This window comes from Protopterus annectens, chromosome 1.part2, assembly GCF_019279795.1.
Source record: "Protopterus annectens isolate FY-2018-M chromosome 1.part2, PAN1.0, whole genome shotgun sequence".
Lineage (NCBI taxonomy): Eukaryota > Metazoa > Chordata > Ceratodontiformes > Protopteridae > Protopterus > Protopterus annectens.
In genome coordinates this window covers 989,918,505-989,939,133 of record NC_056727.1, presented here as the reverse complement: position 1 = coordinate 989,939,133, position 20,629 = coordinate 989,918,505, and the positions used below count along the sequence as shown (strand labels likewise).

Here is a 20,629-nt window from a genome sequence, read left to right as displayed (position 1 = left end):
TTTTCATGGGAAATGTCTTTCCTTACCACTAAAGGCTCATTCTACCAGGCCTATTGTCTCCTTTGGTGCTTTTTTCAAAGGGCTAAATACCAGTTCCATCCTTGATGCTGCTACTTGATCATCTGTTCATACTTTCACTAAGCATTATTTATTATTTATTTATTTTATTTATTTACATTTGTTGACCAGGAGTGTCCGACTGGACGTAGGTCCATTTTCAGCAGAGGCCCGGGGAGACAGCTCCACAGTTAAAATAAACAGACAGTAGTTAAATTGGATTACATAGCGATTAACAATTTAACATAGCAATTAATTACAAACATGTTTACAGATGAAGAACATAGTACATCAGTAGACAACTAGAATCTTTATCTGCGAAGTACTTAACAAACATTAACAAATGTTACAATAAGAAGTTCCTGCTGTATAATAAGTACATTACAATTACATTAACAATTACATTACAAATTGGATGCTATTTCCAGGGCCAGTGCTGGCTTTGCCTGGGCCATCCCAGCTGGATTTTTGGAGGGCTTTTCTTTGCCATCCTCCCAGGCTTCCTCTTGAGCTTTTGTATTCTCCCTTAGATTATGAATAATGTAACAGTGATATAGGAGGACATAGTACAGTTGTGTAAAATCTTACCATAACAGTAGATGTTCTTCACTTCACTTTTGCAATATTTACTCCCTCCCTCCTGCACCCTGTGCTCTAGCCTTGATGTTCTTCGTGTTTCACTGTTGCAGTCATTACATTTGGGTAATCTGCTGGCAGGTTGCCCTCAGTCGGCCTGAATATCAAAGTATTGGGTCCTGCGTCGGTTGCTGTCTCCTCTTCCATGACGTCAGGTCATCAGGGGTATAAAACATGCAGCCGACACCATTTTCTTCAGTCTTTCTTGCCGCGTGGTGCCTGAAGCAGAAGCAGTTCGCAAGTGCCGGTCGGCCGACTCCTGAAATTTTCACATTCGAGTTTCAGAACCAAAGTCTTCAGATAAAGCTAAGTACCCCTTTGGGGAAACTTTTTCTTGCTCCTTACCGATGTCAGTTGTTGTTGTTGTGTCTTTCGGCTTTTCCCCTAATTAAAAGTTAATAATTGCATTACTTGTGGGAAGCAAATACCTCATAAGGATTTTCATTTGTACTGTATTCCTTGCCTAGGCCCAGATCATAACGTGCCTTGCTGTCGGTTTTGTGCTAGATTTAACAAACGCGCTATTAAGCGTCGGCATATCTTTGCTTCAAAATATTTTGGAAACAGATGTAAATACTCTGAAATGTCGTCGGATAGCAATCCAACTACCGGAGTTCACAAACAATGCAAAAAAAAGGACGGAGGCAGACCGTCGAGGTCCAAAACTGACGACAAAGCTTCTCTTAAGCCAGTCGCCGGTTCGCCGGTACTCAGTGAGGTGCTTTCGCAGCCCCTGATACCCGCTACTTTCGAGTCGCAGGCCTCTACCGAGACCCATGTGGAGTCCAGCATGCCGCGAGAATCTCAGAGTATTGTACCTACGGATGTCTCTCCCTCAGGTGGGTCTGGAGCCGCTGAGCAGGCACCGGCTTCTGAGGGTGTTTTCAGGCCTCAGCATTTCTATATAAAACCGACGCCAGCTTCAAAAACAAAGACAAAAGCAACTTCTAAGGCTGCAAAACCGACACATGAGCCACGTGCTCAGGCCTCTATGCCTAAAAAAACAGATGATTAAAATGGCTGAAGACTTAATTACCTTGATCAGGGGTTCCCAACCCCCCCCCCCCCGGTAAGAGGCCTAGGCAAAATACTGATTATGAATCTTCAGATGAGGTTTCTTTTTCTTCTGATTCCTCTTCTGATCAGGAATTTTCTATACCACCCTATGAGGATTCAGATGCGGAAGAATCCATCCCATCTGCATCTCCTCCTGAAGATTATTCTTTTGGAGAAACCTTGTATACTTTAAGAGAACATTTTCATTGGGAGAGTCAGGATTTCTCAGAATCAAAAAAGAGGCTTAGGGATTTCCTCCTTCTTCCTCAGCATAGGCCTTTGGCTATACCTCCTGTATTAGACATTGTTGATGATGTGTTTTCAGAATCAAGCATGGCTCCTGATTCCCTACCTCTGGCTCCTAGTAAGCCAGACAGATATTACAGGGTTCCTGACTTCCACAATTTTTTATTCAAAAATCCTGCTGCTGAACCTGAAACTATCTCACAGGGTCCCAAAGGTGTAAAGGCCTCAACAGCTAAGAATCCTACCCCCTCTGATAGAGATTCCGGGATGCTGGATAGATGGGGAAAGAAGGTTTATACATCTGCAACCTTGGTAATTAGGGCCTTAAACTGCCAGTTTCATATGCTTAAATATTAACAGCATTTTATGGGATTATTGAAACAGAAAATGATGTTGCTTTCTGAATGTGTGGAAAATTAGTATCTGTATTTAGAGCACAACCTAAAGCTGTTTACTGAATTTCCTGTTTGCACTTATTTTTAAAATCGTTTTTTTCTCAAAACTTGCATTTTATCTGTCTTTGGCCTAGCACTCTTGTGTGGGGTCATTTACTCTCTACAGGATATGTGCCCACAGAATGGCGTACAGCAACAGTGGTCCCACTCCACAAAGCTGGAGCCTCTACTGACCCTGGAAACTATCGCCCCATAAGCCTGACTAGTGCAGTGCAAAGTGCTGGAGAGGATCATCATGGATAGCCTGACTAGCTTAGTCTGCAAGGGCTATGAGAGGATCAATCATGAGCTCATAAACAAAGACATTGGGGACCTACAGACACTAGATCCTACCCAGTTTGGCTTTGTCAAGGGCAGATCCTGCCTTTTGAACCTGGTTGACTTCTTCGAAACAGTCACCAAAGCCATAGATGAAGGGAAGGTAGTCCACACAGCCTATCTGGACCTTGCAATGGCATTTGACACAATACCCCACTCAAGGCGTCATAGATAAGCTATCCAGCTTAAATATAAACCCCTATGTCACAAGATGGGTCGCAAACTGGCTCAAAGACAGAACCCACAGAGTGAGAGTTGCTGGAGCCATGTCAGACTCGAAACCAGTCACAAGTGGCGTCCCACAGGGTTCTGTCCTGGGACCACTCTTGTTCGGTATATACTTTTCTGAGGTACAGGCAAATGTGGGAGGACTATGGCTCACCAAGTTCGCAGACGACTGCAAACTGGGCGCCATAATCAACTCTCCAGCTGACACAAACATCCTTCAAAAAGGTCTCACAGGGACAGATAACTGGTGCCAGCGCCATGGTTTAAAGCTAAATGCCAAAAATGTATAGTCATACCCTTTGGCAAAACAATGTGCCCACAAATTACCACATAGGCGGAAACCCATTAAGTACAGAGAAAGTTATTAGGGACCTGGGGACCCAAGTTGATAGCAATCTCTCCTTTGAAAACCACATTGCCAAAGTGGTTAGAAAGACCTTCTACATAGCCCACCTCATCACAAAGGGTTTCACATCTAGATCAAGAGAGGTAATCGTGCCTTTATTCATCCCTCATCAGGCCCATCATAGAATACAATGCCCTTTTGGGATGTACCTTACCTGACACCTGCAGCAATTAGAAAGACCCCAAAAGTATCTCACCAAGAGGATCAAGGTTCTCAAACAGATGCCATATGCTGCTCGGTTAAAAACTCCAGCTCTACTCAGTTGCATACCGCCTACTTTGAGGCGATCTATGCCTGACATACAAAGCTATGTCAAATCCAGAATTAATGGACATGCTCCACCTCAGTAAATCTAAATCCCTTAGAGCCACACGCTCGAGGGACTTGAACCTCAGCACAGAAATAAATAGAACTTGCTGGAGGGACAGGTTCATAACCCAGAGGCTCCCTTCGCTCTGGAATAGAATTCCAGTTCATGTGAGGCAGAGCACCTCACTGAATCTCTTCAAGAAGAATCTCGATAGGTGGATGGGCGATCGTAGGTTTGTCCCAGGGATTACTCCTGTGTCACTATTAGACAGAGGCACAGTAAACTAAACCGTAAAAAGGGCACAGTATACTCAAATCAAGGGGTGGCGTAAGCCATACAGAATCGGGCTAGGCTTATAATTGCCTCAGGGCAGATAGCCTAGTATGAACCTATGAACCTATAAAGAATTACAGGAATTATTGCATGCAGCAGAACAGGTTGGAAAGCATACTTTGCAATGTGGTTTTGTTTCCTTGGAGGCCTCTTGCAGGGCCGCAGTTACTGGATCTGTGATTAGAAGGCATGCCTGGCTCAAGGAGCAAAATCTGCCTGATCATGTTAAAGCTAAATTGTTGGATGCACCTTTACAGCATGATAGTCTGTTTGGTAATAAGGCAGAAGAGGTTTTAAAGAAAATGGAAGACAAAGCTAAATCTATGCAAACTGTAAAAGATTTCTTACAAGTACAGCCACCCAGATTCAGTAGACACTGGCCTACAAAAAATTGGTCCTTTCCTGTATCCAACAGAGCCCCACGAGGCAAATCTAGGTGCTCAAAAGGCTCTACATACCAATCACAGGGTTCTTATAGATCAAAGCAATGGGGTGCATCTACCTTCAAATCTGGAGGAAACAAAGCACAGCCCTACAGTAAACAGTCTCAATGACTTCCCTCTGCCATCACCAAGTACTTACCTTTTGGCAGTCCCCTTAGGGGGAAAATTAGCACTTCATGCTCAAAATTGGCAGTTAACCTGGGACAAGTGGGTACTAAACATACTATCCCAGGGGTACAGATTTCATTTCCATACCTTGCCAATTCCAAACGGTTGGCCAGATCTGCCACAAAATCAATGGGCAGAGGCACAGAAATGAGTTACGTCCCTCATGGATATGGGGGCCATTCAGCCAGTACCAGAACAGGGAAAAGGGCAAGGGTTTTATTCAAGACTGTTCCTGGTACCCAGACAATGCCTGGGGCCCAAATCTGGATTTATCGATTTTGAACACATTCTTGGACATTTCAAAATGCTGACTTTGCAACAGCTTCTGCCCATGCTGGGGAAGAACGCCTGGTTAGTGACTCTAGACTTAAGAGGCATACCTGCATATCCCAATAAGGGAATCGTGCACAAGATACCGCCACTTCAAGGCTGGTTTCATGCATTACCAATTCTCTGCGCTGCCCTTTGGCTTATCTACTGTGCCCAGAGTCTTTACAAAGTGCCTGGCACCAGTAATTGCATTTTGCAGACAAAGATGCGTACAAATTTATCCTTACTTGGACGACTGTCTCATTCAAGCAGAAAACAAGGACATTCTTCTTCAACATCTGGTGTTTGTGAAAAGGCTTTTAACGTGCCTAGGATACACAATAAATTAAAATAAATCACAACTGGTACCCTCTCAAAAGATTACATTCCTGGGTGCAAGCTTGAATACAACTGCCCAGATGGCTTACCTTACGCCAGACAAGCAAAGGCAACTGACTGTTTACTTCAAACAGATGGCAACAAAAACCCAGTTATCTGCAAGACAAATTCTGCAGGCTTTGGGGTTCATGGCATCCTGCATTCTACTAATTCCATATGCAAGACTGCATATGAGGAAACCAGTGGTATCTAAAAGGTTTATGGAGTCAACATTGTCACAGTCTGGAAACAATGATTCCTCTCATTCCCTGCTTACAACAGGAGTTTCTTTGGTGGGCAGAGGCATGTCACCAGAACATGGGAAGGTCTTCACTCTACCCCCTGCCACCCAAACCCTAACTACAGACGCATCAGACTATGCTTGGGGGGGCCCACCTGGCGGGGAGATGCATTCAGGGAATATGGAGCCCAAAACAAATGCATCTGCTTATCAACCAGAAAGAGATGTTAGCTGTTCAGAATGCCCTGACAGCCTTCAAGGACTTACTTCATCCAGGACAACTACTGATAAAGACGGACAACACCACGGTTATGTGGTACAGAAACAAGCAGGGGGGTACACATTCCTACCCCTTTTGCAGACTAGCCATGGCATTGTGGGACACAGCCTTGACTTACCAAGTACATCTTCAAGCTCAATTCCTGCCAGGAAAACAAAATACTCTGGCAGACGACCTAAGCAGAAATCTTATGGACCCTCATGAGTGGAAACTGGATCCACAAGTCTTCAGTATGATAACAGAGAAATGGGGGAGTCCGGACATAGATCTATTTGTCTCTCCTCAAAATTATCAACTGGACAAATTCTGCACAAGGACTTATCACAGACAAGCATGGTAAGTGGATGCCCTATCCTTCAGTTGGAAAAACCTCTTTCCTCCTCTGTCTCTTCTTCCCAAGGTCTTACTAAAAGTCAGACAGGAAAAAACAAAAATGATCCTAATTGCCCCGGACTCTCCTCGCCAGCACTGGTACCCAATTCTAAGGAATATGTCTCAACTACCTCATTGGTACTTGCCTCAAATACCTCATCTACTGTCTCAGCAGAGCAATCAAATTCTGCACAATCAGCTCCAAACTCTGAACCTGGCAGCATGGCTGATCATGTAATTATTCAAACAACTCCTCTCAGTAAATCTGTGATGGGTGTCATTTTGGAAGCCAGAAGGCCTAGTACTAGAAAATCTTATGCTGATAAATGGAAGAGATTCTGTGCTTGGAACCAAGCACAAGGAATGGACACAGCGACGCCAAATATTCCTCAGATTTTACAATATTTGACTGAGATGCTTGACAACGGCCTATCTTTTTCATGAATAAAAATCCATGCCTCTGCCATCTCGGCTCAGTACAACACAGTGTCTCCCATCTTTTCTCATCCTCTGCTAAAACAGTATCTTAGAGGGGCCAAAAATTTAAGGCCCTCCAGAAGATCACCAAGTCCTGCGTGGGACCTCAATTTTGTGTTGGAAAAGCTCACCTTGCCTCCATTTGAACCAGCAGCTACTGCGGATATAAATCTTGGAAAACAGCTTTCCTTCTGGCAATCACTTCAGCAAGAACGGTTTCAAAACTACAGGCCTTCTTGGCTGTGGAGCCTTTTATTACATTTTACCCGGACAGGGTGTCCCTCAGGACCAATCCTTACTTTATTCCTAAGGTGGTATCCAGTGTGGCTCTTAACCAAACTATTCATCTGCCAACTTTTTACCCAAATCCGCAGAACAAGGGGGAGTGGTCTCTGCATTCCTTGGACTTACACAGACAACTAAGATTCTACTTAAACAGGACCAAATCTCTAAGAAAGTCTGAGCAGCTATTGGTGGAATTTGCTGCAGGATCATAGGGGAAGGCAATTTCAAAGCAGACTATTTCAAAGTTGATAAGCCACTGTATTCGTTTCTGCTACTTGCATCATGGTAAACCAATGCCCAAGGGAATCAGGTCACATTCCACCAGGGCTGCATCTACCTCAGCAGCTTTTCTCAGAGGAATGCCAACCAAAGACATTCTAGAAGCTGCTACTCGGAGCTCTGTTCATACTTTTACAAAGCATTATCATTTGCCCCTCTTCTCTAAGTCCAGTTTTGCAGGGCCTTATAGCCACTCCTAATGCGGTCTAGCTCCAGCCTCCTATCCATAGCTTTAGGATTCTACCCAAATGTAATGACTGCAACAGTGAAACACGAAGAACGTAGTACAGTTGTGTACACTTACCATAAATGTAGATGTTCGAGTGTATTCACTGTTGCAGTCCGGGTTACCCACCCGCCATCCCCCTTTTTCTAGAACTTCTCTTTCCTTCACTATATTCTACAACCTTTGTGGTGTATTTGCTTTTAGATGAAGGTAAAGTTTATGTAGTTACAATTGCATTTATATATATATATATATATATATATATATGTATATATATGTGTGTGTGTGTGTGTGTATATATATATATATATATATATATATATATATATATATATATATATATATATATATTTTTTTTTTTGCTCCCCATTTGGGGGGCACCTGACATCTGGGGCAAGAAAAACTGAAGAAAATGGCGTCGGCTGCATGTTTTATACCCCTGATGACCTGACATCATGGAAGAGGAGACAGCAACCGACGCAGGACCCAAGACTTTGATATTCAGGCTGACTGAGGGCAACCTGCCAGCAGATTACCCAAATATAATGACTGTAACAGTGAATACACCCGAACATCTACATTTATGGTAAGTGTACACAACTGTACTTTCTTTCTTTCCCTCCTGGATGAGCATCTCTTCTCCTTTTTCTCCTTCTGGATGCAAGTGATTTTCCTTGTCTCTAGGGACATTCTGTCCCTCTTGGGGCTTTTCATTTCTGAGTTTGTGCATCCATACATCATTGTGCCTTGCACAGGGAGTATACATGTGGTTTATGACACCTATAAGTATTAAAAGATTTTGGTATACTGGCTGGACATTGGGCTGTCCTTGGCAGGAGATCCCTTAGGTTATGAATACTGCAATAGTGAATAGAAGGACATCTACTGTTATGGTAAAATTTTACACAACTGTCCATGCTATTCTATAGCCATTGCTTCTGTCAAGAGTATGGAAGTACTGTTGTGTGTGTTACTTATATTTACCATAAGTACAACTGAATTATAAGTGGTGTAAGAGTGCTGATAACCTTCCCAGTGTCTGTCTGGAAAGTTTTTTTTCCTTACTTTTTTTTTTATTTTTTGAGGACTGTAGTGGCTGGAAAGGTTTATGCAAACATTACTCTAGGTGGATCCTGCTATTCCTGTGGCTTCTCTGGAAAGGGAGACATAATGTTATTAAGGTTGGTCTTAGTCATTGCCAGTGGTTTATAGAGGAGGATATATCATACCAGGGGGTTATAGGAAGAGACCTGATACCAGTGGGTAAAAAAGCTGATATTTTACTGCCAAAGAATTATTTAACCTTTTGTAGTTCTTCTGTAGTGGTATTTTTTCAGAACTTGTCTTAACTATGAATTTTTTATTTGATACTGAACAACAGGAGAAAGGTAGTGGTTTTGTGCTTCAGTGTAATTTGCTGATCTTTTATTTATTTTAGCGGAAGTGAAACGTGTTGGAGATACTCTTCTTGGCATGGCCACTCAGTGTGTTCAGGTGAAGAATGTGATGAAGACTTCTCCTCAAACTCTTTCCAACCTCTGCCTGAAGATCAATGTCAAACTAGGAGGCATCAATAATATTCTTGTACCTCATCAACGGTAAGGAGGGATTGTTTGCAGTATGACATGGAAAAAGTGAGTGTTAATTAAATGATTCTCAAATGATCCAACATCAGCCTCTTTTTTCTTGCATGATTGTACAGTCAAGTGATTGATTCATGTGATTTTTGTAAGGGTTTTTAGTTAATTGATAGCCTGTGCTTGAAGCTGTGAATTAATACTACTAAACAAGTGCTCATTATTCTCAAAATGTGATAGAAGAAAACTGTATTCCAAAGCCATAGAATTATACAGAAAATATGGGCAGCTCAAATTGTAGGGAATAGTGAGATGTAGAAAAGATCCCACATTTATGACTGTTTTAGTGCATTAAGCTGGTATTATTTAGTAGATGCAAGGAAACATTTTTCAAAGCAGGCAGTGCTTCTTTGTGGCCTTTTTAACACTTGGTTGTTTCAGTAATATTAAATTGTGTTGTGCTGATGAGTTTCTAAAAAATAGGGCAACCGCTTTGTTTGTGGTACAGAACTTTGTTTCTCATTACATTTGCATAAAGTACTTGTATTAATTTTTAGTTGAAATGGTTATTTCGGATTGTTCACCTAAAAGACTGTCCTCTCCAAGCTCATGGTCTTCAGAAATGGAGTTTTCCAGATTCACGAGTTTCTTCCACAGCATCCATTAAGTCCGTCAAATATTCCAGTAGTTTAGTTGATGTAGATTGAGATAGAATGATGGCCTTTGTGAAGACTCAGATAGATGTGGGATTTATCCCCTCTCCCTACACTTCCAGAGTTTACAGGGCTGATCAACCTACTCCCTTTATTTTTGCTCTTTCTCCAGTTCCAGTCTCAGATCTGTTGGCTTTGAAGTCAAGGTTTTTGCTAATCATTCCTCTGTCAGGGTCAACAGTTCAGGGGTCTTTGATGTCAAGGTTTCCTCTGATCTAGTTGACTCCAAAATCATCAGAGCAAAGTGCGTCCCAGAGCTGAAAGGTTGATTATGACAACTCCAGTCCGTCCTTTTCCTCTGGTTCTTTGGCCTTTGACACCTGGGCCTTGGAGTATTTGATTTACTCTTTAGAACCCATATTTCTTTTTTCTATGCATCATTATTTCTGTTAATTATATTCCCATTTTCCTGTTTTACTTTATTTTGAGCCATGTACTTCTTATGATCACTTTCCCTCAAAGCTTCTCCTCAATTTGTATGCAAAACCAGCACCTTTATCATTCAAGTGCTTCCACCACTCTGTACCCATTTTATTAGATAATTGCAAATGTTCTTGTGTATTAATAAATTCTTCTAAGCTTTTCATAAACTCTTCATTCTTTAATAACTTCATAGGAAAGCCACTATTCTTCACTTCCTTCAGCTCTGCATGTTTTTCCAAATCCATGTTTACTCATGTTGACAGTATACGGGTACCATGATGTCCCGCCAGTTCTGTGTTTAACTTTGTCAGAGTGCAAAACATAATGCTTCCTCAGTAATAAATTTGTATAACCACATTTTAATAGCAAACCTTGACCAAATTCATATTTTTCATATTGTAAATCCTTTTGCTGCTGTCCTCCGGAAGAGTTTCTTCAAACTGTTTCATAGTTTTCACCATTTGTGTTATATATGCAAATAACTACTTCTCAGTAACAGTTTGATATCGCCTGAAAATTTCATGAAAAATGTTATTGAACTTTTTTTCTGATAAATGGAGCAGTATGTTTGGTTCACATTTCAGTAGTATACATTAATGACATTCAGAAATATACAGAGTTTGTAGGCTTGAACAATGTTGAAGCATACAAGTTTGGTGTGAACTGATTGGTAAAACTTAAGCACTGCTATAGCTATTATGAAAGACTCCTGTTGGTTTCTAGTGAAGTGGGTCTGCACGTCTGCAACAGTTTGAAGTACTGTAACAAATTTCTTTGACTAATAGTATCATGATTATCAGCTACATCATGCTTTTAGCTGGTGATTCCAGGTGTGAAGGCGCACAACTATACTTGCATACATTATACTTCTCTGCATATGACTAAGTTGTGTTTGTGTTGGGGAGGCAGCCATAATTTCAGTGGCAAGAAATCTTCCCTATTCAGAAAACTATGTAGAATTTTAACTTCTGATACAACAGTTTAGTAAAGATGTACTGTATATAGTAAAGATGTACTGTATACTAACTAGTAATAACTGCAAGACAAACCCAGCCAAGCTAGAGTTTTCAGTGTGTGATACATTAAACCTCCTGTAATGGAGGCCCATGGAGTATATGCAGATGACCACTTAAGGACATCAAGTGCTTCATCTACATGGCTTCTGAATGTCCATAACCTTTTTACTGTTTAAATCTTTATGGTTGCATTCAGGCCAGTAAAGCCAAACCCCACTAGCTGTGGACATGCATGTTTTGGCCTTTTTATTAACCTCATCACCACAGCTTAAGTGGATAGTTTATGTAGCTGAAATGTCAGACTTATAGTGATTGTCTATGACCCCCTGCATTTGGTACCTGTGTATCTCCTCCCATGATGCTGTTTAGCCCTTACTTCTCCAGATTTTGTTTGCCACTATTTTGCTACAGCTAGAGATTGTTCATTTGAGCTTAATAACCACAAATTTGGATTTTTTTTCTTTAGTTAAGGGCTTACTTTCTTTGTAGTATTTGTTGAAGTAGTTGTTTCCAGAGGGGCTAGGTATTAAGTAGTTAAACATAGTGCAGTTTATTATTGTTTTCCTGTCATCCCTCCCCCTCCTGTTTACTGTCAGTAGGCCTTGATGTTTCCCTTGAGTTAGTGAAGGGAAATTCAGTATTTGATGATTAAGTTAATCACATTGTTTGCAGATCAGTTGTTTAAAGAGTGAAGTGTGATTACTTTGATGCTTAAGTTGTTGGTATAGATTTTTAATAACATCATAGGATGGAGAAGGCCTCTGTCGTCTTTCATAACTGCTGAAAGTGCAGGCAAAAGATCTCCCGCAGGACGCACATGCACACACACACACACACACACACACACACACACACACACACACACACACACACACACACACACACACACACACAGTCTATGTGTCATTTGCCTGAGGTGGATCATCGTAGTACAGATGGTGAAAGCTGCAAGAATTTTGGACATAAGAGATTACAAGAGAAGACAAACAAGTTAATACTGAAGGGCATCTTTCAGCTGATGGTCAGAAAGAAAATAAGAGAAAATGTAAAACAAAGGAGAAGTGACACCCAATGTGGAGTAAACAAAAGGATTGCAGGGAAGTCTTCTAAAGTTGCTAAGAGGGCTTTTTCTCCCACCAGATCCATTTGGCCCACCTCAGGAAGTTCAGATTTCTCCATCAGGTGTTTATTGTGCTGATGTTTCTGTCCGCACCAACCCCTTCCCAAGGAGAATACTCAGTAGCTTTCCCTTGGAGTAGGAACTATTTAGGTACATAAAAAGTCAGTCGTCTTCAACCTAATCATTTGGTTTGGGTAGGCCAATTAGGAGCTCCCCTCTATTCATTTGGATTGAGGTGGGATGATGAAAGCCTTGGTCAATGCCCAAATTGAGGTTGGTGTTCTCTCTCTTCCCCCTGTGTTTCCATGATGGCTAGAGAAGGACCTATTCCATCCACCTTGTATGTTCCTACTCCAGGCCCTGTTTTGATACCAAGTGACTCTAAATCAGACATGGTCCTAGTGTCTTCTAAGTTATAGCTGGTAGTAATTATTTTTTTATCTCCTGTGCCCTTGTTACTGCTACCCTTAGCACCACCTCTGTCAACAGTGAGGGCATCTAGCATGGGGTCATCATAGTTGCTGAATCTGACCCTAGGTTGCTTTCTATCCCTATCGTGCTGCTCTTGGTGTTGCCATCATTGGTTCTTGAGTCTTCAGTATCACAACAGTCCTGGGCTCAGAGTTTGATGCTCCTGGTATTTGGCCGAAGTGTCAACTTCTGTTAGTGTGGTGCCAGTGGTGTCAGTAGCATTTGGCATGTTTCCTGTGCTCAAGTTAATGGAGAACATACAAAGATACCTTCTTAGACTGGCAAATTCCCCCATCCACAAGGCACCTACCACTTTGGTTCCACCCCGTGACACCTCTTGTTTGGAACAGTAGGCTTTTCATCTATATCGCATTAAGAGCAGTCACTGAATGTTCTCTAGAGAGCTTATCTGTTCCAGGAAGATCCCTCTTTGTATTACTCTGACAACTTCACTCCCAGTGTTCCAAGACAGGGGAAGTTTAAGAGGGAGGTACCTTGACTCTCCAACAGAATCCTCCACCCCAGACAGATACCAGCAAAGAGGAGAGCTCTCTGCACTCCCTTCCAGAAGACCCCTAATTAAGGAAAATTCCTGAGTTGGTAAATTGGAAGGAATCTTAGCCTGTTGATTCCATTCCCCCAGGAAGAGATCCAAGATGCCTGTCTTCACCATCTACATCTTAAGTAACCCTTCTTTTTGGATTGCATGTTCAATATAGTTGTGGGAGGGCTTAGTGGGAATCTGACATGGATATAATAGAGCTTCTACTGAGGAAAAAGCAAGATCCTGCAGCCTTCCTAGGAAAGACCACAGTGGAGTAAGTCTTCTCTCACGGACTTCATTGTGATGAAAGCTGCTACAAAAAAGATGACCTTCTGAAGATAGCCCAGTGATCCACCCACCAAAAAAAGGATTTTGAGTGATGGATTGCATGAAGGAAGTATGCTTTTATGTTTGGTACTTTTGCCATAAGGGCAATGAGCTACTTGGCACACATGACCCACTTTCAACTATATCTTTGAGTGAAAACCTTTGGCACCCTGAAGAAGTTGCTTCAGAGTACTGTGTGTCACAAGACAGAATTGCATGTGGCAACAGCATAAAGGATAACTTCACTCTGCATGAGGCTGATTCATAATCCATCAGATGGGACATTAAGAGCAGCTGGGACAGGTTTCACCATGAAATGGCATGTTTGGCAGAGATTATGTGGTTTCAGGGAGAACTTCAGGGTATCCTTTTGGCAATATCTCTTGACAGCTCCTTAATCTCTGGATCAAAAGTGAAGGAGAGGTTGCTCAGGGAATAAAAGGTGAAAAGGTTCTTAGCTGTTGGGAGTGAAGTGCTTAGCTCCATAATGATAATTTGCCAGAAACCAGAAGGGAAACAGTGTATTGTGTAGTAAATTCCAACACCAGACCTAAGAGTAACAGTATGAAAGGAACTTGCACAACTGCAGGGTCTCTCTAATAGTCTCTACCTTAGAGGCAGAAATGCATGCCAAATATTGGATTCTGTTGCCATTCCATTGGGAATGGGCAGCAGCAGCACGCCTGAAGAGGCGCCTGACTGTCCCCATCTGGAAGCAGTTCTTGATTATCTCTCCTTTTACCAGCATGACTGGTCGCCACACAGTTCAGGTGGATTAGGGAAGTAATTTACACAAGCTGCACAATTCTCTTTCTTTACCAGAAGTATCACCCTGACAAAAGAAAGTGACTAAAAAAAGAGGTAGATATCTTCTAAGCAAAAGAGACATCCAAGAAGTTCTACCAGATCAGAAAGGATCCACAGATTATTCCAGATTCTTTTCAGTCCGCAGGAAGATGAAAAACCTCAGGCCAGTACGTCTATATAATATGGAGGTATAAGAGGTGCATTGGCTGGCACCATCTTCAGTTCTTTCTTGCCATGTAGTCCTATGGGTCCAGAGAAGTAAATATTGTGGGAAGAAATATCCAGGGAATTGTTATGGCTAGGCTTGCATAGGCCCTAGGGCCGATAACCTAGTACCAACCTATGAACCTATATCAGTGGGCTAAACATGACTGTAAGAAAAACCAAGATGCTCATTATAGTCCATGTTGCAGTACTAATTCTTAGGACTTCCTACCATGCAGAAGCTCATGGCTGGCCCAAAAAACAAAGTTTTTCTCCTCCCCAGCCAGCCAAAATCCCTGGCCATTGGATGTCAGGACACTGGAGGTATAAGAGGTGTATTGGCTGGCACCATCTTCAGTTCTTTCTTGCCATGTAGTCCTATGCAAGAATGTATTGCTTGTCACTTTCAGTCCATCAGTTGGTCAGTTTTACCAGAGTGTTTATAGATAAGTACCCCATTGTGGATCTTCCTTATCTTTTCTTATTGTTGTATGGTATTTGTTAATGTTTGAAAAGGTAAGCAATTGTATTTCTTGTGGGAAGCAAATATCCCACAAGGATTTTCATTCTTATTGTCTTTTGTGCCTTGGGTATCAAGACTCTCTAACTGCCCTTTCTGTATAATGTTTAATAATAAAATTATTAAGCATAGGGCCAAATCCCTCCAGCAGCATCAAGAGCGAAGTAGGGCTGGCCCTTTGCACACAGTGGTGTACGTGGCATCCTAGACTGTCAGCCCCCCCCCCCCCCAAAAAAAAATGCTCAAAGACAAATGCTCAAAGAAGGATGTGAGGGAACCTTACAACAACTCTGTATCTTATGCTTAAGATATATCCCCAGCACAGGTGAGGCACTTTCACAGCCCCCTAGTCTGATAGTCTGATGCCTGTTAGGTCTGAGTCAGTACATCCTCACAGGAGGCAGAGAAAATCTTTGTCTAGTCCTCATATTCCGACATAGGCTGATGCCATTTGAGTTTGAGACTATCGTGCAGAATTCTGCTTCCGATGCCAGGGCAGCATCTCCTTGGTGACTGTAAAAGAGGAAGAATTGTCTGGGAACCGGAGTGAGGTTGCAGGTGCCCATCCTTGACCTTTGATCTATTCCAGACAGAGAACTCACAAGACCAAAACACAAGTGGGTTTGCCCCAGCCTAAACTGACTAAATCCCTTGGCCCTTCAACCCTGGTCTCATCACATGACTTAGGCTGTCTCAGGATGTCATGGACGTCTTGAAGACCAGGTAGGCCATCCTGGAAAAGAATCCTTTTCCAGGAGCCACACCTGGGAAAAGAAAAAGGACACTGCCCCCTGATGAGCTAGTTTATGCACATCATCTTCCTCCTCAGGAGTAATTCTGACTCGGATTCTGAAGACACCATATTCTCAGCTTTGCCATCTAAGTGTTTATCCTTTGGAGACACCTTTCATAAGATGAAGGAGGCCTTCATCTGGGAGTCTTTATCAAGGCTCAAGATAATCTCTGGAAGGTCCTGAGCCTGCCTCTTCCCAGACCTTTGGGAATTCCCCCAGTTTGCAAAATCCTTGACAGTGTGTACAGTGACTTATCTCTGCAACCTGACTCTGTCACCTCAACCCCTAGGAAGTCAGACCACTTGTATAGAGTTCTCAAATCCCACAATAACCTCTGTAAGAAAGCAAATGCCGAGGTAGATTCAGCAGTGGTGTCCATGGAATCTTCCAAGGGAACAAATGGGAAAGCAGCCAAGAACCCTATTGGCAAATGACAGAAAGAGCAGACTGCTTACTAGATTTGGCAAGACGATTTGTATCTCAACCACCTTAGCCATTAGAACTCTGAACTGTCAGTTTTGTATGCTTAAATACCTCAAAGAATTACAGAAACAAACTAAATTCAAGGCAGAGGGGATACAGGACAAGAGCCTCCATAGGGAGATTTTGGATTAGTGCAGTGAAATCCTCCGTGTCCAGGCACTCACTAAAATGTGGCTCTGATGCTTTTTATGCATCAATCAGTTACACTCAGGCATGCCTTGCTGAGGAATCAACCTCTCAGATAAGGTAAAAGCAATGCTACTTGATGCCCCTTTAGAAAAGGAGTCTGTCTATGGACCCCCAACTGAGAAAATATTTGAAAAGCTGGATAAGAAGGGAAAACAGATGAAGTCTGTTAAGAAGTTTTATTTAACTCCTACCCCTAGATGCAGTAGAAATTACCCCAGCAAACTCTTGTCTTTTTATTTGCAGACAGAGAGAAAGCCAAGCATCCTAGACAGAAAAGAGTCTGATACCAAAGTAAGTGGCAAATCGAACAACGTACCAGACCTAGAGGATTCAAGGACCATGCTATCCTAGGAGCAACTGTGACTATTATCAGCACCTCCCTCCCCACCCCCTATTCCTGGGAGGAAGACCCTTTTATACAGTAAGTGGAAGACCATTACCCTATGCAAGTGTGTCCTACATGTCATATAAATGGGTACACCTAGCAGGTTTTGAGAATCCCACCACCAAAGCACCAAGAAAAATTGATGTTCTTCGTGTTTCACTGTTGCAGTCATCGTACTTGGGTTATCTGCCTGCAGGTAGCCCTCAGTCGGCCCGAATACCAGAGTCTTGGGATTTCTGTGTCGGATGCTGTCTCGTCTTCCATAACATCAGGTCATCAGGGGTATAAAGCAGGCAGCCGATGCCATTACATCAGTCTTTCTTGCCGAGAAGGAGCCCGAAGCAGAAGCAGTAAGCAAGTGCCGGTCGGTTGCTACCTGAAATTTTCATTTTTCGAGTTTCAAACCTTAAGTCTTCTAAAGCTAAGTACCCTGTTGGGGATTCTTTTTTATTGCTCTAACCGATGTCAGAAAAAGTTAGCAATTGTCTTGCCTGTGGAAAATAAATATCTCACAGAGATTTTCATTCTTACTGCGTCACCTGTTTAGGCCCAGACCACGACGTCCCTCGCTGTCTGTTTTGTGCTTTAACGCCCATACCATTCATCGTCGGGCTATTTTTGTTGCTAAATTCTTTCACTCTCGATGTTCTTCGTGTTTCACTGTTGCAGTCATTACATTTGGGTTATCCTGCTGGCAGGTTGCTCTCAGTTGGCCTGAATTCCAAAGTCTTGGGTCCTCCGTCGGTTGCTGTCGCCTATTCCCTGACATCAGTTCGTCAGGGATATAAAAGATGCAGCCGACGCCATTTTATTCAGTCTTTCTTGCTGTGTGGTGCCCGAAGCAGAAGCAGTTCGCAAGTGCCGGTCGGCCGACTCCTGAGATTTTCGTGTTCGAGTTTCAGATCCGAAGTCTTCATTAAAAGCTAAGTACCCCGTTGGGGAAACTTTTTTCTTGCTCCAGACCGATGTCAGAAAAAGTTAATAATTGTATTTCTTGTGGGAAGCAAATACCTCATAAGAACTTTCATTCTTACTGTATTCCTTGCCCAGGCCCTGACCACGACATTGACAGTTGTCAGTTTTGTGCTAGATTTAACCAACGAACTATTAAGTGTCGGTATGATTTTGCATTAAGCTATTTTGGGCGAAGATTTGATTATACAATGTCGTCGGATAGCCATCCGACTACCGGAGTTCACAAAAAACACAAAGAAAAAGAAAAAGACAGGCAACTGAGGTCCAAAACCGACGACGAAGCTTCTCCTAAGCAAGTCGTCGGTTCTCAGTGAGGCGCTTTTGCAGCCCCTGACGCCCGCTACTTTAGAGTCGCAGGCCGCTGGAAACTCAAGGTATTGAGCCTTGGAGATTATTCCCTCAGATGGGTTCGGAGCTGCTGAGCAGGCATCGGCTTCTGAGGGTGTATTCAGACCTAAACAATTATATATTAAACCGATTTCAAAGACAAAGACTAAAACACCTTTAAAGGCAAAGAAACAAGCTCACCAGCCACAAGGACAGGCCTCCATGCCCAAAAAACAGATTCTCAAAATGGCCGAAGACTTAATAACCTTGATCAGTGGTTCCCATCCCCCCCTGATAAGAGGCCTAGGCAAGAGACAGACTATGAATCTTCGGATCAGGTTTCCATTTCTTCTGATTCCTCTTCTGATCAGGAATATTCTCTCCCCCCCCCAATGAGGATTCTGATGCTGAAGAATCAGTTTCCTTCAGCTTCTCCTTCTGAGGACTACTCTTTTGGGGAAACCTTGCATACCATGAGGGAGCACTTCAACTGGGAGAGCCAAGATTTTTCAGAATCTAAGAAAATGCTCAGAGACTTCCTTTTACTACCACAACACAAGCCTCTAGCTATTCCATCTGTGTTGGACATTGTAGATGATGTGTTCTTGGAGTCTAGTCTGACCCCTGACTCTTTACCTCCAGCTCCTGTTAAGCCGGACAGATACTACTTTGGCTATAAGGGCCTTAAATTGCCAGTTTCATATGCTCAGATATCAGCAATATATCATGACACTGCTTAAACAGAAAATGATGGCAAATTCAGAATGTGCAGAAAATAAAGAAATGCAGGATTTATTGCATGCAGCTGAACAAGTTGGAATGCATACTTTGCAATGTGGGTTTGATTCTCTGGAGGCCTCCTGCAGGGCCGCTGTTACGGGTTCTGTCATTAGGAGGCATGCTTGGTTAAAGGAACAAAATCTGCCTGACCATGTTAAAGCAAAATTATTAGATGCTCCTTTACAACATGATACTTTGTTTGGTGTTAAGGCAGAAGAGGTGTTAAAGAAAATGGAGGACAAAGCTAAATCTATGCAAACGGTCAAGGATTTCTTACAGGTACAGCCACCTAGATTTAGCAGACATTGGCCTACAAAGAAGTGGTCCTTTCCAGTCTCAGACACACCTCAAAGGGGCAGATCCAGACGCCCCAGAGGCAGATCACAGCCGCAAGGATCCTACAGGTCTAAACAGTGGAGTGCTTCTACCTCCAAAGGCGGAGAAGACAAATCACAATCATACAGGAAACAGTCCCAATGACTTCCCCCTGCCTGCACCAAGCACTTATCTTCTGGCAGCACCCTTAGGGGGAAAACTAGCACTTTTTTCTCAAAATTGGCACATTATAACCCAGAACAAATGGGTTCTAGACATAGTGTCACAAGACTACAAGTTTCATTTCCATACCCTGCCAAGGGCAAATGGTTGGCCAGACCTGCCAAAAAATCAATGGGCAAAGGCTCAAAAACAAGTCGGACCTCTCATGGACATGAGGGCTATTCAACAAGTGCCACAGCAAGAGCAGGGACAAGGGTTTTACTCAAGACTGTTCTTGGTACCCACCCCTGTTTTAGACATTGTGGATGATGTGTTTTCGGAGTGAAGCTTGACCCCGGACTCCTTACCTCCGGCTCCCAGTATGCCTGACAGATATTACAGGGTCCCTGACGCACACAAATTTCTGTTTTGAACCCCTGCTCCTGAAACTTTCACAGGGTCCAAAGGGAGTTAAGGCCTCAACAGCAAAGAATCCTACCCCCTCTGACAGAGATTCAAGGGCACTAGACAGATGGGGAGGTTTATACATCTGCAACCTTGGCAATCAGGGCCTTAAACTGTCCATTTCATATGCTTAAGTACCAACAACATGTTATGGGATTGCTGAAACAGAAAATTATGTTTATTTCAGAATGTGCAGAAAATAAGGAATTGCAGGAATGTATTGCATGCAACTGAACAAGTTGGAAAGCATACTTTGCAATGTGGTTTTGATTCCTTAGAGGCCTCCTGCAGGGCCACAGTTACTAGATCTGTGATTAGGAGGCATGCCTGGTTAAAGGAACAAAATTTGCCTGATCATGTTAAAGGTAAATTGCTAGATGCACCTTTACAGCATGATTCTCTGTTTGGTATTAAGGCAGAAGAGGTTTTAAAGAAAATGGAAGACAAAGCTGAGTCTATGCAAACTGTTAAAGACTTCTTACAAGTCCAGCTACCAAGATTCAGTAGACACTGGCTTACAAAAATTGGT

General features: G+C 42.6%; 1 protein-coding gene across 1 annotated transcript in view; it reads left to right on the top strand.

Annotated features, from left to right (window-relative positions):
* LOC122792213 (protein argonaute-3) overlaps positions 1-20,629 on the top strand; it is a 1,955,650-nt gene that overhangs the window by 1,153,195 nt on the left and 781,826 nt on the right. Inside the window, exon 13 of the mRNA XM_044059953.1 lies at positions 8,942-9,101. Coding sequence (XP_043915888.1) covers positions 8,942-9,101 — 160 coding nt within the window. The remainder of the gene's footprint in view (positions 1-8,941; positions 9,102-20,629) is intronic.